General features: G+C 36.4%; 1 protein-coding gene across 1 annotated transcript in view; it reads right to left on the bottom strand.

The window, feature by feature from the left end:
* LOC128983120 (uncharacterized) overlaps window positions 1–18066 on the bottom strand; it is a 127240-nt gene extending 109174 nt beyond the window's left edge. Inside the window, exons 1-2 of the mRNA XM_054402287.1 lie at window positions 17665–18066; window positions 13850–13939 (exon numbers count right to left, since the gene is read on the bottom strand). Of these exons, the coding sequence (XP_054258262.1) occupies window positions 13850–13900 (51 nt within the window). The 5' untranslated portion in view covers window positions 13901–13939; window positions 17665–18066. The remainder of the gene's footprint in view (window positions 1–13849; window positions 13940–17664) is intronic.
* Between the last annotated feature and the right edge of the window lie 498 nt (window positions 18067–18564).

Raw genomic sequence — 18564 nt, 5'->3', positions numbered from 1 at the left:
AGGTTTCCGGTTACTAATGTAGCTTTCAAACCATTCTGCTGCTCTTCCTCTCACACCTAGTGTTTCCATCTTGAGTAGAAGAAGTTCGTGGTTTAGGCAGTCGAAAGCTTTACTAAAATCTAGGAAGAGGCTTGTTGAAGTGCTGCCTTCTTCTAGTTGGTCTAGTATGTGCTCCGTCAGTTGTATTAAGGCTGTGGCTGTGCTGTCGATCTGCCTTTGATAAATCCATGCTGTTGACTATTGAGAAGGTTGTGTTCTTGAAGATGGTGTAGGAGTTGGGCCAGTACTATCTTTTCGATTATTTTTGAAAACATTGATATTAGGGAGATTGGCCTGTAGCTGTTTCTTTCTATCGTTGGTCCATTTTTAGCGAATTTCCCATATAGGGAATAAGCTATTACCATAGTACTTATGGTAAGACCTGGGCGCGGGACCGATTTTTTCTTTCGTTTTGAGGTCCCTAGAGGCCAAAAACACCATCCGTTCAAATTTATATATAAGTGTGTCCGTTAGCACGATAACTCGAGCAAAAATGATCCGATTTTGATGAAATTTGGTACAAACGTGTAAACCTACGTTTATTCGAACGAGTTTGCGATCCAGCATGATCGGACCATGGGAACGGGGGTTTACGGGGGGTTTTATGGGGTAAAAATAGGTTTTTCCCATTTTTGACCCAAAAAACATAAAATTTAGCAATTTCTTTCCAAACCATTTTGTAGAGCTTAAAAAAACAAATAATTTAGTATATTGAAGCATTATTATGCGCCTAATGGTTACAGAGAAAATTCAAAAAAAATTGTAAATTTAAAATTCCTATGTTATTCTTATGGAGAATAAGTAAACTGTTATAGTTTGCTTGTTTATGAACATATTTTGATCAAATTTGGAAAACGTTTTTATTTCTTACTAACTATTAACATTTTACAAAAAAAAATAGTTTTACCCTCCCTGATGCAGCAAACCTAAGTACTTGTTAAACTAATTCTTTTTAAATCGGGAATAAATGTTATATTTTTAAGTAGATACTTCAGTGTAAATCAAATCAGTCAAATGGAAATTCGCTTAGTCTGCAGGTTTGCTGCGGCGGGGGTATTTTGTATTTTGGGTAGACTTTAGCTATTTTTAATTTATCTGGGAATTTTCCTTGTGAGAGTGATTTATTTATGAGGTCTGTCAGGGGTATTACTATTTCATTTTTACAGTTTTTTAGAAGTTTAGCTGATACCTCATCAGTTCCGGATGAATTTTTCATCTTTAGAGATTGAATGGTCTTTTGCACTTCTTCTTGTGTGACCCGTCTGAACTGGAGTGTGTGATGTGTTTCTGGTAAGTGGTCTGTTAAAGCATTGGTTCTAGAGTTATTGTTATTTTGGAGTGTTCGGTCGGCTATTGATGAGAAAAATCATTAATACCCCCGCCGCAGCAAACCTGCCGACTAAGCGAATTTCCATTTGTCTGAATTGATTTTCAATTAAATATATTTTAATAACATTAGGTTTGACGAGTACCTAGGTTTGCTGCTACAAGAAACCTAATAAAGTGTGTTTTTGAGTAAAATATTGATAGCTTAGTACAAAATAAATAAATTTGCCAAGTTTGATCAAAATATATCCATAAACAAGCAAATTACAACATTTGACAATATTCTCCATAAGAATAACATGGGAATTTTAAATTTACAATTTTTTTAATTTTCTCCGTTACTAATAATCGAACAAAAATACTTTTATATACTAAATTATTTGTTTTTTTAAGGTCTTTAAAAAGGTCTAAAAAGAAATTGGGAAATTTTGTGTTTTGAGGGTCAAAAGTGAGAAAAACCAATTTTTACCCCATAAAACCCCCCCTAAAGCCCCGTTCCCATGGTCCGATCATGCTGGTTCGCGAACTCATTCAAGTTTATCTCGCTTTACACCTTTAAACCAAATTTCATCAAAATCGGACCAAAATTACTCAAGTTATCGCGTTCACGGACGTATATATATATATATATAAATCTATATATATATATATATATATATATATACATATATAAAAATTTGAACGAATGGTGTTTTTGGCCTCTGGGGACATCAAAATGAAAAAATAAATCGGTCCCAGGTCTAGGTCTTACCGTGCCACCTACGGTAATACAGTGGAACTTGGATAATTCGAACCTCAAGGGACCAGCTAAAAACTTCGAATTATCCAAAAATTCGAATTAAATAAGTTCTTATAACCAGGGCCGTAAACAATAAAAACACGTTTTAAATTCAAACTATTAACTTTATTGATACTATTTGAACATTAATTTATTGAATAATGCCTATTACAGTAATAGTATACAATAAAAATAACTTGCAATCGCTCAAACGACAACGAAATTATGTACAAAACTAAAATTAACTAACCTTAAAATGTCCTCAGCAATAGCTGAACTGCACGCAAACTTCACACGATTACCAATAGTCCAAAGCAAAATATTAAGCAAAATAGGCCCTATACAGGACAACAGGACAGAAATAGAAAAATATCGGCCAAAGAGAACTAAAAGTTTGGAGACCGTATTGACTGATTGTTAAACAAAAAACATATCAAATCTAATTTATTGTTTTACAAAAAAAGAAGAGATTTTGGCTTGTTTCTTTGAGTTTAATCTCTCGGCCATGATAAATGATTCTAAAACATCTAATGATTTAAACTGTACATCACCGACATCATTTCTGCTCTCCACAAATCGCCGAATTTCTCTCAGGTAGGTCATGGCGTCGGCTGCATTCGGTACTGGCGTTTCTTCTTCATCGGCCGGTGACCCGACGATCTCGTCCCCCGATCCATCGTCATTTTGTTCCTCGGTGTCGAGGACTTCTGCTACGATGTCGGCGTCAGTTAATTCACCGCACACAGCGACATTTTCGTCTACATTAAGAAAGTCCTCGTACAAGATGGTTTGATTGGGTGCCACATCCTCCCAGCCGTCGATTGGTAGAGTTTCGTCCGTTACAGTTTCTTCGGCGCTTTCTTCGTCGGTTTTAACAAAACCTGCCTTTTTGAAGCAGTTTTTTATTGTTTCCGGCTTCACTTTGTCCCACGCTTGTTTGCACATTCGCGATGCTTCTAAAATGTCCAGCTTTATTTTGAGGGCGTTTCCTTCCCCGGACAGGATATTCTCGACCAACAAACCCCTGTAAAAGTGTTTCAAGTTTTTTATGATCCCTTGATCCATGGGCTGGACAACAGAGGTCATGTTGGCTGGGAAAAAAACCACTTTGACATTTTCCATGACAGGTATGGTGTTGTGTGCCGTGCAATTGTCAATGAAAAGGAGAACCTGTCGATTTTCTTTAACAAACCGTTTGTCCAACTTCATTAGCCACTTCGCAAAAAGGTCACTTGTCATCCAAGCCTTAGAACTGCTTACATATTCTACTGGCTTAGACTTGACATTTTTAAAGCAACGAGGATTGGCCGATTTTCCAATCATCAACAAAGGCAGCTTTTGCGAACCATCCATATTAGCACCAACCAATAGCGTGATTCTCTCCTTGCTTAATTTCCCCCCGTGGCACTTTTCGTCCTTAAATGCAAGTGTTTTATCGGGCGTGCATTTGAAAAAAAGACCGGTTTCGTCAACGTTAAAAATATTTCTCGGGTCTCTGTCCTGGATCATCTCTTCCAGATCGTTCTTCCACTGATTAGCTTCCTGCAGGTTCACCGCCCCACTTTCACCACACACTGCCTTAAACAAAATTTTATTGCGCTCCTTAAAACCATCCAGCCACCCAGTGCTAGCTTTAAAGTTTTGCTTCCCTAATTCTTTAGCAAATTGCTCAGCCTTCATTCTAATCAAAGGACCGCTCACAGGAACTTTCTTGTCTCTGGTCTGCTTGAACCATTTAAGCACACAATTGTCGACATCCGGATTTCCTGGCTCTCGCGATCGTTTCCTGTCTTTATCAAATTCCTCTGCACTGCTGAGAATTTTATGTTTATTTTTTAAGTAAGTTGATAAGGTGTTGGGTGGAATTCCAAAGTCTTTCGCGATTTCAGATTTTTTCTTGACTCCTTTTTCCACTTCTTTGATCACAGCGACTTTTTCAGCTAATGTCAAAGTTTTATAAGACCCTGGTTTTTTCGATGAGGTTGATGCCATGATCACTACACAGTTACACTCACTAAAAGTTAATGTATACAGTAGTGCAGTACGGTACGTTAAAACTACAGTACTGTACACGTAATCACTTGAAACTAAAAGTCTAAGACAACAGCAAAACTACGTTAGGTAACGGCCTTCACGCAAACCGATACAGACCACGCACAATGCGACACTGAAAAGAGGTCAGTGGTGGTGGGTGGGAGAGGAGAAAGGGGAAGGGAGTGTAGGGTACAATGACCTGTAGGGCGGTGGCGGGAGGGGAGGTATGAGTCATCAGACTAAACGCAGGCGCGCGAGGGCTGGCACTTGTTCTAACGCAAACATTTCGTCAAATGTGGCTTGGAATATGTTTTTTATTTATTATTTTTGAATATATTTAGAGTAATAATTTAATGATTTGGCACTTAAAAATTCGAATTATCCAAAATAAAATTCGAATTATCCACGTTATTTTAGCATTGTTTTAATACAAAATGCTAGGGACCACGGGAAAAATTCGAATTAAAGAAGATTTCGAATTAAAGAAGTTCGAATTATCCAGGTTCCACTGTAGCTACTTCCCTATAGGGAAATTCGCTAAAACAGTTTGAAACTTCTATTGGGTCGTCTATTGTTTTATTGTTGACTTGAAGATGGATTTGGTTTTCAGTATTTGATCTCGCTTCCCTTTCTCGGTTTATTATTTGCCACAGTGCTTTAGACTTGTTTTCAGCCTGGTTTATGTGAGCTGTGTTGTTTTCTTTCCGAAGCATTTTCAAATGCTGGTCGTACTCCTTTTTTTTTTTTTAATAGTTGTTCTGGCTTTGTCTTCCATAAGTCCGGTTGTTTGTTCCTTCTCTAAGGCCTTTATATATTCATTTTTAAGTCTAGCAGATTCTTGATACCAACACTGTCTCCTTTTATGTTGTTTAACTCTTGACGTTTTAAGAGGGCAGGCGTGGTTTAGTGTTGTCTGGATGATGTTGCTGAAATTGTTGTAGGCTTCATCTACGTCATGAGTTTGTATTATAGTTTCCCAGTCTTGTTCTTGTAGTTGTGTCTTAAAGTTATCTATTGTTGTTCTGTTGAAGATTCGTTTATTTTCTTTGATGTTGTTGATGACCGGTTTTCTAGTGATGATTTTTGCGATTTGTGCGGTATGGTCAGATAGTCCTGATGTTATAACTGAGGTTTCTATTTGTTGATTATCAATGTTTAAGCATATCCAGTCTATTGATGTTTCTGAGTCACTTGTAATTCGAGTGTGAGGTAGCCTCAGTCTTGAGATATTGAAGGAGGTTAGGAGTTCTTCAATTTTTTCGTTTTCATTGTCATCAACTAGGTTGTTTACATTGATGTCTCCCATTATTAATATTTGCTTATCCATAGTGAGCACTGTTTCCAGTTGTTTAGAGAGTACGATGGCTTGGTCTAGGTTTGCACTTGGTGGCCTGTATACTCCGAGGACCAGCAGTGGATTCCTGTTTAGCTTCAGTTCAAAGAGCACAGTTTCGCAAATCAGTTCTGTTTCCTCGCTACTTGTGCATATGAGTGATACATGCTTTTCCCAGCCACTTCTTACATAAGCGACCACTCCTCCTTTGACATGGTATTTCCTTGAGAAGCCTCCAATAAGTGAGTAATTTTCTACCCACGTGTTTTGTAAGTTTTGTTGTGCTACGCCGTGCTCTGTTATTATGATCAGGTCCGGGTCTTCATCTTGGAGGAAGTGTGCTAGTCTCTCAGTTTTTTTAGATAACCAATTTATGTTTCGGTGTAGAATTTGAAGTCTTTGTTGGCTATTAGGTGTTTGGAATTTTACTGTACGGAGTGTCGGAGGGGATGTGTTACATCTTTGAGCTGGTTTTTGTGCTTTTCTCTGGGATGAGGGTGTTCTTCTAAAAAATGATGTTGGGAGGTGGGAGTGTTTAGGGGTTCTTGTGTGCAACTTTGGTTTTTGTTAGTTTGTAGTGTGTTTTTATACTTTGGGAGGGGTGGTTCTACGATTTTCTCAATGTTGATGTGGTATTTGGAAAGTTCCTGGGAGCTAAGCAAGTTTGCTTGTTGTATGTGAAATTTGCTTAGTCTGCAGGTTTGCTGCGGCGGGGGTATTTTAGTTATTGAAGCTGTAACAGTTGGTACGGTACGTTGGTACATTGAAAAACCTAGCACAGGAAACTAAAGAGTGCATGCATTTTCGTCCCGTCTTCCAAGAGAGAGGTGGAGAGTTGTCTTCATGTACGATGACCAGGTCCCCAGGACTTGTAGATTTCTTCCATTTGAAGTCCATTTCGAACGTTCCTGAAGTGTTTGCAAATGTTCTCTTTGCCATCGAACCCAGAACTTTTGAGTAAAGGCTTGTATCAATTTCCAACGTTGTACATGACTTGTTGATGAATTTATCAAATGTGGCTCAATGAGAGATTTTAGTGGACCACCTGTCAGAAAATGACCAGGAGTAATGGGCTGTAAGTCATTAGGATCAGCTGAAAGAGGTGTAATAGGCCTATAGTTTAAAACGGTTCAACACTAGCGGTCAGAGTGATTAATTCGTCGTAGGTCAATGTTTGTTCACCCATACCTCTGGTAAGGTGGTATTTTGCACTTTTCTCCGCTCGCTCCTAATGTCCTCCCTGATGAGGAACTCTTGGTGGTATGAATTTAAACTGAATTCTGTGATTCTCTGCAAATTTTTTAGTATTAGGATTGTGCATAAGATCTTCAAAGCGCACTTTCTTTGGGAAGATGCAGCCCCAACAAAATTAGTACCGCAGTCAGAATACAGCTAAGATATGTAAGATAAACCTCTTCGAGATATGAAGCAATGAAAGCATCAGCTGTCAAGTTAGTAACAACTTCCAAATGTATTGCCTTTTTAGCAAGACAAATGTACACTTTCAAAGGTTGCGTCCTGCGGTGTCTAAACAATTTAACTGAGAAAGGCCCAGCATAGTCTACGGCTGATATATTAAAGCAACGAGAAGGGATGACACGTGCTGCAGGAAGTTCTCCCATGAGAGGGGTTGTTGGCTTAGGTTTGGCTCGGTAACATTTCAAGCATTTGAACACTCTAGACCTAATAAGACATTGAGCGTTTAATATCCAGAACTTTTCTTAAAGGAAAGCTTGAAGCTGTTGAGGTCCAACATGAAGGTTGATTTTATGGTAGTAGACTCTCGCTCATCCGGACTAATGTGGGGGACGTCCGGTCCCGATTACGAAAAATCCGGACTATCGAGAGTCCAGCAAATACACAGTACTATATATAGCCGTTTTTTCAATTTTGTTCCAGGTCCACAGTAATGATAGCCGGGCATATGCACTTCCACCGGTAATAATTGTTTCGGCCAAATTTTGTTCCAGGTCCACAGTAATTATAGCCCAGGCATATGCACTTCCACCGGTAATAATGTTTTCGGCCGAATTTTGTTCCAGGTCCACAGTAATTGTAGCCCAGGCATATGCACTTCCACCGGTAATAATTTTTACTGCCGTGTTATCCGAGTTTTTTTAATTATTCGAGGTAGTCTCGGTCCCGTTTCGCTCGGATAATCGGACTTCTACTGTACTAAGCCACTAAAAAAATCATGATCGCCGATCTGGACTACCAGGAGTCCGGACAATGCCGATCCAGATGAGCGAGAGTCTACTGTAATGGTCAATTAAAAGGACCCGTTGCAGAAAGTCAACAGTCCCGGAAGGTCAAATAATTTATACCTGTGCCGCTAGGTCAAAAACTACAATGTTTGCAGTGTCTGTAGATCAAAAATCCCAGTAAGTCAAATAGTACAGTCCGAGCTAAAAACGTGGTCTATGTTAAAGCAATTGACTTATTGGGAATTTGACCTAATGCAACAGCAGTTTTAATATAACGAAATAAGATAAAATATAAGTTCAGTTTCGCTGAGTCAACAGTGCCGGAAGGTCAAAAGTATAATCTGTTAAAAACAACGATAGTCCTCTCGACGCATGACTTCAATAACTTCGTGTTTTGGTGTACGGTACTTAAAGTTGTGCTAAAATTTTGAAAATTGGCACAGAGCTTCTTGGTTAGTCCTACTCGATGTCTATTTTGTTGTAACTTTAAACTATTTACCGATCTAATTAATAAAAATTTATATGTATGGTGAAATAGTTTTAAATCGTGATTTCTAACATGAAAAAGTTAGCATGCAAGATTTTTTTTTGTTTTTGGGTTGGACAGGTTTTGTCTGTGGCAAAGTTGTAGCCAAAAGTGTGATGCGTAAAATATATTTTTTTGAATTTTTTACAATCAGTGGTTCAATAGATAACTTGGGTTGAAGAGGACGGCAAATTTAGCATTTCGCAACACATGGAAAGAACTACATCGTACGATGCGACTGCTGAGTGGACTTTTAATTTACAGTTCTAAGAACAAGAAAAAGATGAATATACAGATCACCAGTACATTCATATTATTTATAAAACATCTTTCTGTATTACCAGCTTACATTTTTCACTCATAAGAATACATCATAAACAGGGTGTTAAAAATAAGCGGGGAGATGCTTTACCCAGTAATTCCTTGGGTCAAAATAAACAGAAAATCAAGGATAACATTTTTTCCGAAATCGTTTCGTTAACCAGATATCCACCATTTTGTATTTTTTACATACAAATATTTATCTTTGCACTTTTCCAACCGTGGTTTATGAAACTTGGTATGCATGTTAAGGTAGGAGAGACCCATGTTATAAAAAAAGATTCATCTCGATTCACCCTAAAATTTCAAAATTTAACACTTAAATACAATATAATACACAAGATGAAAATATAATATACTTTACTACACCACAATATTTAGGTATCACCATAAATCTTTAACAAAATAAAACGTTAAAATTTTTAAAATCCAAAGTAAATCAATATAATCTTTCTTTTTTGAAAATAATATTTAAAAAAAGGCGATGGTAAAATAACGACAGGCGAGTTTCGATCTGGGTGTTTCAGGTTTGAATCTAGGAGGATTTAACATTAATTAGGTAACATTAATGTTTAATCCTCCTAGGTTTGAACTGATTGAGAGGAATACATGAAACCGAAGGGGGGAGGTAGCAACAAGTGCACTAGTATTTACTAGTGTCCAATTACAATTTGATGGATTTAACCAAAACCTTTTCTATTTCACTTATTTTTAGCTGTTAAATTTCAAACGATACGTTTTAGCGACATCATTAACGTTATTATCATCATCATCGTTTGAGTTTGGGTTTGCGGCAATGTATTTTTATGAATAAAACCTTTAATTTTATACCAAACTTGACCTCTGCTGCTATTAATTGACTGTATGCACTATTAATTAACAGCTGTGTCTAAGGATTATGTCGGCCTTAGTCACAAACAGGACAACAAGATCGCTCCACTCATCCCACACTCATCTCCATTCATACTTGGCTTAAAATGCATACATTTGTATGGTCGCCATTTCAAAGCAACATGGCTACATTATCAATGACAAACGTGGAAAACCTTACACGAGTGTGAGTAAGTCCGAAAACAGAGTAAGTCCGAAAACAACTCTAAAAAACAATAAGCAATAAATTGCAAGAACCGTAGCTTATATCATTGGGTATACACGTATGTACTGACGTGTATACTCAATGCTTATATCGAACGAATGTACATCGTGAGAATTTCCATTAGTTGTTCCATTTAGTTGTGTGTCCATTAGTTTAGTATAATATTTTAGTTGACTCTTATAAAGTCAGCGGAAATTGTGACTGTTATTACCCTTGAAATAATGTTTGTGTAGTACTTTGCAATCCTACCAATGCTTATAGAATCATACGATTACAATTTTTTAGAGTGGTGACTACTGTATCTTTTTGGTTTGCTTGTAAAACAGGATCAACAGAGATTCTCCATCGACTTAAACAATACGATACTCTCAAATTGTTCATTGCAATAATAACAAAATATCACACAGTTTGATGAATATTTGTGTGTAAACCACATACCCGTACACCTGTATTCAATCTATTTTACCTTTTATTTTTCCAAGACTTTATAGAAAATCACGCATTACGTGATCAGTGAAAAAAGGCTGTATCCCATGTGTTTTATAGGCAAAGAAGACAAGGGCGGTCCTAGACATATATTTTGGGGGGTCACCGGGGGCCTGGGTGGTATGGAATACCTCCAAAAAAGGAGGGGGTCCTGGGGTTTCCCCCGGGAAAAACATATAAATAAATAAATATAGGCTATACAGGGTGATCAACTCAAGGAGGCCACCATTGGGATATCAGAAACGGTAAGAATTAGAGAAAACTTAAAATGGAGGACATTCCTTTATTTTTTGTGGCAGTTAAAAATATGATTTAAGTTTTTTCCGAAATGGCGGCCAAATTTGAAATTTCTTATGGAACACTCCATATTTGATCATGTTTTCGGATAGAATAGGCAATTTAAAAACTTTTTTAGCCTTGACATTTTTTCGATAAACCCACTCGTTCAGGAGTTACAGCCTATGGAAAAATGACTTCCGGTGTACATTTTACATCATGTAGCTCCTAAACAAGTAAGTTTATAGCAAAAATGCGAAGAGTAAAAAAGTCTTACAATTGCATCCACATTCCAAAAAGACCATAATTCATTAAAAATATGAATTATATTATTTAAAAAATGGCGGCAAACTTGAGAAGTGGAAAACTTATTTTATAGTCTTTAAGGAATGTAGATGCAATTCTAAGAGTAATTTACTTTTTGCAATTTTGCTCTAAACTTACTCGTTTAGGAGCTACATGATGTAAAATGTACAACGGAAGTAATTTTTCCATAGGCTGTACTCCTAAACGAGTGGGTTTATCGAAAAAATGTCGAGGCTAAAAAAGTTTTTAAATTGCATATTCTATCCGAAAACATGATAAAAAAACTAAAATCATATTTTTAACTGACACAAAAAATAATGGAATGTCCCCCATTTAAAGTTTTCTCTAATTCTTACCGTTTCCGATTTCCCAATGGTGGCCTCCTTGAGCTGATCACCCTGTATATATGAATTTGAACGGATGGTGTTTTTGGCCTCTAGGGACCTCACAACGAAAAATTAAATCGGTCCCGGGTCCAGGTGTTGCCAAGGAGCTACGGTAATAGCTTATTCCCTATATGCGAAATTCTCCAAAAACCTAATAGTTATATAGAACAATATTACATTCAACCAGCTGTTAGTTAAAACAAATTATATGGGACTAAAACAAAACGATGATTACAAAGATTCCTTTAAAAAATAATTTGAACATCCTACTATTTTACTATGCATATTTAATTAATCTGCCATCCTCATACCTAAATTGAATGTATCAATGGTCAGCATTACACATAGTATAAATAAGGCAACTCTAAATATGTCTTTAAATTTGTTTCCAAATGCTGAATTTGAGTCCCAAATGCTGAATGTTTACAGCTGTTATGTTAAGCAAATTATATTGTACTAAAAGCCAGCTTAGAAGGTTGGCGTCGGCTGCTAGACTTTAAAAAAATTAAAACTTAATTTCTAAAAAACTGGGACCCTTAATTATAATTATGGCTATGACATTCCCTAGTTCTCAAAATTATCTTTCTTTCAACACAAAAATAATGAAAATCCGTCGACTGGTTGATTCAGAATGTGAAAAAACCCCATTTACGTTTTAATCATGTATATGATAGTTTGGACAGGTTTCAACCCTTCCGAGGCGTATTAAATTTACACAGTTTATATGTAGACTACATTATAACTCATAAAATAGTTCTACAATTAAATGGATCTCCTTTTACAAACGTATATAATAACCAGAAATTTACAGATCGTCCTTGCGTGTATTTTATGCCACAAATTTTGACGAAAGGCTTTTCATTACATAAACTATACCTATTTACAGTGTTGACCAAACAATTGGCAAGATGCATTAATAGATAAGCTATGTACCAAATATGATAATTTTAGCTCTATTCTAATTATGACAAAACACGAAGTAACTAAAAGCGAGTTTTGTTGGTGTAGTAAGCGTTGCAGGAGGTCTACTTTACACTGAATCGACGTTCACTTTTATTGCTTTTGATCTTCCGGCACTGTTGACTCAGCGAAACTGAACTTGTATTTTACCGTATTTCGTTATATTAAAACTGCTGTTGCATTAGGTCAAATTCCCAATAAGTCAATTGCTTTAACATAGACCACGTTTTTAGTTCGGACTGTATTATTTGACTTACTGGGACTTTTGATCTACAGACACTGCAAACATTGTAGTTTTTGACCTAGCGGCACAGGTATAAATTATTTGATCTTCCGGGACTGTTGACTTCCAGCAACATTCCCAATTAAAAGATTAACCACAATGTGATTCTTAGGTAGGATTATCTGATTATCTGCTTGGTTGAGTACAAATTAAAGATTGGAGTGTTTGAGCCGACCTTCAACTCTGATTAATCCACTTTCATCCAAAAACGGAGTTAACCTTTGTTGGCGTTTGGAGCAAGTTTTATCCTTCCGTAAGAGTTCAATATCTTGAGAAAATGTTTCTGCTTGTATTAAAAACCAAATTTGTTTCTAAGATTCCTCGATTTCTTCAAGTGTCAAAGGGTGCGTAATATTTGATTTTTTTCTTCAGGCACTTAATGAAGTGTAGAGCATAACACATAATGTGCAGTAATGAGGTCCATGAAGAGTATTTTGGAGCAGTAATAAAGTCAAAAGTATGGTTTTCTTCTTTTGTGAGAAGACTAATGGTAGTAGGCTTTATTTCTGGAAGAGTATCCTCCGAGATGCTGACACGAGCTATAGGCCAAGAAGAGGGTGAAGTTTTCAACCAGTGTGGACCTGACCACCACAAGTTGTAATTTATTAGATGAGTGGCAGTTAGTGATGTGGGCCGGGAATATTCCCAGTGGGAGGGAACTTATAAAATGGGAATATTGCCGGGAATATTTATTTGGCCCAAAACTGGGAATATTCCCAAAAATTGGGAATTTTTTTTTTTTTTAATTCTGAACGTTTTAACACATAGCCTATTGACGGTTAAAGAACCTTAAAACTATGTTACCTATAGTAAAAATTCTTACATTTAAATCTAAGAGTTGTCATTCCATGTACATTCCTGTAATTTTATTTAATTTATGAAACTGAATGGATTTTAATTATTGCATTCCAAGAAAAGAAACCTGAGGGAGCCAGCAGCAAAACTGACATTTCTTTCTTACAACTGGAAACTCATTAATGCTCAACCTCTAAGAGAGAGGTTTTGTTTGGGGGCAAAATTGTCAATGTTCAAATAAAAACCCCATTAAATAACACAATATCGGAATTTAGGATAAAATCCGGTTTTGGTTAAAATTAATGTGTTATGTTGCTTATAATTAATTCCAAACAAAAATAGTGCAACCCCCATTGATGTAGCCTAACAATTGCGGTTCAAAAGTTATTGCAACTTTTGTGATCCATCCCTATAGAATATACATACCGTAGTGATCCCCACCGCTTAACCCGTGATAAAGGTTGTTTACAAGCTTATAGGAGAAAGTATGTGTAAGTTTGCTGAATGCTGATGCCGTTTATTTTAGCCTATTTTAATTTATAAAGGGATTCCGCACTTCTACAGAAGAATATCTTTCTAACAGTCGTAGATTTTCCCTGCGATGCACACAAGCTTAGAAAAAAGGTTTTAAAGAAACACGCATGCCTAATAACTTATATAGATTTTTTTGTAACTTACTTATTAGCAACTAGTTACTTACTGAGTTTATATTCGGACTGTTGGTCAAACTTGGATCAGGTGCACTCTCCATAGTGTATATATTTCTCCTATTATGTGGATTTGTTCCAACCTAAAAATAACTACATTAGTCACATAAATCGTAAATCGGTGAAGTACAAATTGATGAGATAGTAGTACTAGTTAGTTAAAATACAAGCGAGGAGTAAATACCCCTACCGCAGCAGCCCTGCAGACTAAGCAAATTTATATTTGCCTGATTGTACTTTCACTAAAATATCTCCTTCAGAAAACTGACAGATTTATTCCCAATTTTATTAACATTAGTTTAACGGTTAAAGTTTGCTACTACAGAGAAGGTAATAGAGGATTTTTAGTAAAATGTTAATTAATAGTTCAGTATGAAATAAATAAATGTTCTTAATTTGATCTAAATATGTTTAATAAACAAAAACAAATTTTTTTATAATTTTACTGTCATTAGGTTTTTTAAAAATGGTGCTGGCCATAACTACCCCATCTGACCCTAATAGAGTTTTTGCATCTTCATGAAAATTCCGTTAAATGCAAACGTTGAAAATAGCCTAAGAGCACCAAATTTAGATTTTTGCATCTCCGTGAAAATTACGTTTAACACTACTACTAGTGACGTAGGCCTACCGGTAACTTAACTCATTGCAATGTAAACCTAAAATGGAGCTGAGGTGTTGAATTTATCAATGCTTAGAGGTTCGGATTGTTAATATAGCCTACTTGGTTGCAATTGATTTTGTAGTTATGGAGGACATTTTAACTTACAGCTTTAGGAGAAACTGATCAAGGTTCTATGGTTTTTACATTGAACTTCATTTGGCTGCACTTTAGTTTACGTCCTACATTTAACGTATGCACATACTGCAGTTTAGTTAAGGTTAGTTTTAGTTTAGAACAGTTTCATTTTATAATTATCTGGTAGATCTATCTACGCTAAGCCGATTTTTTTTAACAGAACTCCTCCCTCATTTTTGGACCGATTTTGATGATTAAAGCTGCGCGCTCACTACGGCGGCACGGCACGGACGGGCGGGCGGCACGGCAATTTCCAAAAGTTAATAACATTGAATGTCATATGAGTGCGCCCACTACGGCGGTACGGCCGGCAACGGACGTTCGGCAGCTTCCGCCGTTTGTTAAAAAGTCCGGGAGACAGAACTCCAGGACATTTCCGAGCTGCCGTGACGCCCGTACCGCCGGTACCGACCGGGAGCACTGCACACCGACCTGGCGGGCGGCACGGGACATCCGCCATTCTCAACTAATCTCTTTCAAAGTAGCAGTGTTTTCGTATGTTGTAAACATAGATGTTAGTAAGTTGATTTTTCTCGTTGAGAAATACCCGAAACTGTACAACATGCGACATCCGGAATATTTTAATAACGTCCTACGTGACAATATATGGGCAGAAATATGATATATTATGAAACAATCAGGTAGGCCTAAGTTTTACACATAATCCTTCTACAAGATCAGGAAACAAGGTGTGGAACTCTCCAAAACTTAGTCTTTTCCTGTTTATGTGGTGTATCTAAAATCTTTGCTTGCACCTTCTTGTTTCCTCTTCCTCTGCTAAAATTAAACCTACTATCACCACTTTATCTACATCCATCTTTACTAACAATTTTTAGCTCGCAGACTGTCAACTGTCCTAAATTGCGGATGTGCGGATGTCCCGTCCCGTCCGTCCGTGCCGTGCCGCCCTAGTGCGCGCACCACCTCTTAAAAATGCCGTCCGTGCCGTGCCGTGCCGCCGTAGTGCGCGCGTAGCTCAAAGTGTCAAAAAAATGGCCCTGATCTGTAGTTTTGCAAAGTGCTTTTCATTTTTTGAAATCTTTATTAGTTTGGGCATGATCTTCCATCAAAGTTGGGGTTTCTCCCATAAGATTACTATGGGGGAAACCAAATATTTTATTGGAAACTTTGTCTCCACTAATTTGAGATAATGGCTGGGCGTAGAACCTTGGTAGAGGTGTCCAAAGAAAGGTCTCGGTCTGTAAATGAGCCATCAAAAGAAAATCAAAGTAAATTCCCTTAGGGCTCTGCCACAGAAGCCTTTAAAGTTCCCTTCCCAGATTTGTTTACATTATCATCATATGGATAATGTTTCATTATTTTTTAATGAAACAGAGCTGTTAATATTTAAATTGCATTTTAAACAACACATTATAGGGAGTTACTGAGTTTGCCAAAAAGAAGTATTTGCAATGTTATGTTATCGCAGAAGTGTGAACCACATCCACCAATATGATTTTAATACTACCTAAGTTATTTAAAGATTCTTCTAAAAGCATTCTTTATATTATACTCATCAAAAAGAAGATAAACCAGGTAACATAAGAACAATAACTCCCCCATGACAGACGGTATAAAATACCTTGGCTTATACCTACTATGTATGGTCGCCTTTTCATATAAAATTATTAAAGTACGGTAGGGGCCTTTTAAGTATAAGAAATTATTATTCATTGAATGATCAACCATATTTTATAACTAGTTAACGCAATAGCCATTATTGTTTCTACAACTATTTATTACTCATTTAACTTTTTTTGTTGCAGTTAGAAGAATTGTCGCAAGCCTTTAAAGCAACCGTCGATTTCGACGGGTTTCACCTAGTAAGTTAATAGCTATATTATTAATACGTGACATGAAACTTTGTGAACAATACTTCCTTTAAGGTTTTTTTTTATTTTGAGATTTAACCCCACATATAGGCCTAGGTACCAAAATGTTCATCTAAGTTAGACGTGTAGATTTAGGCCTACAAACTGACCTTAAATTTTTGGGCTCTGTCTGTCCCAGTGGATTTAAAGTTCCCATGCTATCCTTAAATGAAGAACATATTTGTTTACATTATGATCAGCTAGATAACTTAATTGCTGTTAATATTTTAGTTGCAATTTAACTTAAATGGAAACAAGTGCTACAAAATGTTAAGTAAGTTACTGACTTGGTTGAAATGAAATATTTAGTCTAGCCTACCTACTATTTTAATTTGGGTTGGTGTAGCCTGAATGTTAAAATGGAATAGGCCTAGGCCTACTACTAAGTTAATAAAAAAACTAAATTAACACTGTGCTGCATTTCTTGAGCTATCATTGAAAGAGCCGATTTTCAAACTACATGGAAACATAGGAAAGTCATAGAAAACCACCAAGTAACTTAGAAGAAATAGAAATAATGTTTTTTAGCGAATTTCCCATAGGCTATAGGGAATATAAGCTATTACTGGAGTACTCATGGTAAGACCTGGACCCGGGACCATTTAATTTTTCATTTTGAGATCCCTAGAGACCAAAAACACCATCCGTTCAAATTCATATATATAGTTTCTTAACTGGACTATTAGTATTGATTGAAACTATCGATTTGATAAGTAAACCTTCGTGTGATTTTTTCACCATCAGCAAGTTTGGTTGGTTAGGTTAGGTTATGATAGTTTAATTTAATAATAAATATATTTGGCTGCACTTTACTTGACGTCCTACACTCATTCGATTGGTTTTTCGATTCGATATTTTCATTCGATTCTTTCATTCGATATATCGTTTGGTTAGTTAGGTTAAGTTAACCTTACCTAACTAACCAAACGATATATCGAATGAAGCAATCGATTAATCGATATATCGATCGATATTTTCATTCGAATGAGTGTAGGACGTCAAGTAAAGTGCAGCCATATATTTAAAAATATCGATTATTAATCAATATTTTCAATTCGATAGTTTCAATCGATATTAGCATAGTCCAGTTAAGAAACTGTACCCATATATTTTGTATTAATTTGTATTTAATACTCACCTTCAAGCCTTCAACTAGTCTCCTCCTATTCGCTGTTTTCAATTTCAATAGCCTCAGCCTATGGGTGAAAATTCAGTTAGGCCTAGCCTATAATCCCAGGAATGGACCTCCTAACGAAAATATACCCAGAATCAAATAAACCAATGTAACGTACCTTTTGGGCCTAAACGTAAACGTACATCATCAGTGAGTTAATTAATTCGTATTCGTATTGATTCAAAACAAAAACAAAACAAAATTCCCTATCCCTATCCCTGCCTTCGCCCAGATTCAGTCAGTCATTGGCCTGCCTGTTATGCTTTAAGAGTAACTCAGTCAGTCAGTAACTTACTGAACTGAAACTGGGTAACTTTAATTTAATTCAGTAACTCAGTATCAGTATTCAATTCATTCAGTCAGTAGGCCTAACGTTAACGTAACGTAAGTGAGAAGAGTATGAGTTGAGTTGTGAGTTGTTGAGTAACATAGCGTCATAGCCGTCTGTAGTGTCTATTTTATTTTTATTTTTTAATAGTATCAGTAGTACTGTAGTTGGTTTAGTAAGTACCAATGATTTATCTTTGGTAGTACAGTACCTATGGTAAACTTAGTACACAAAACAACAAACTTACCACTTCTTGAATCAAACTGAAAAAATTCAAATTTAGCTGTATTTTTTTTCTTTTTCTCTCTTTCTCTAGTTTTAACTCTAGCAGTCTTGCCATCTCTAGCAGGCTTAATCAAATAGTATGTAGTCTTATATTATACTAGTATTGTTGTTTAAATTATTATCAGCATCAGGGGCAAGTAAATATTATTTGCCATTGATTTTGGTCAGCGGTGTATTGTAAAACTATAATTCCCCCGCCACAGCGAACCTGCAGACTTATCGAATTTCCATTTGCCTGATTGGATTTGCAC

The sequence above is a fragment of the Macrosteles quadrilineatus genome, unplaced genomic scaffold (assembly GCF_028750875.1).
Source record: "Macrosteles quadrilineatus isolate MER2022 unplaced genomic scaffold, UCM_ALF_1.0 Scaffold_1__1_contigs__length_201487025, whole genome shotgun sequence".
Taxonomy (NCBI): Eukaryota; Metazoa; Arthropoda; class Insecta; order Hemiptera; family Cicadellidae; genus Macrosteles; species Macrosteles quadrilineatus.
Note: the sequence above shows the minus strand (reverse complement) of the source record. Positions and strands in the feature narration are given on the sequence as shown.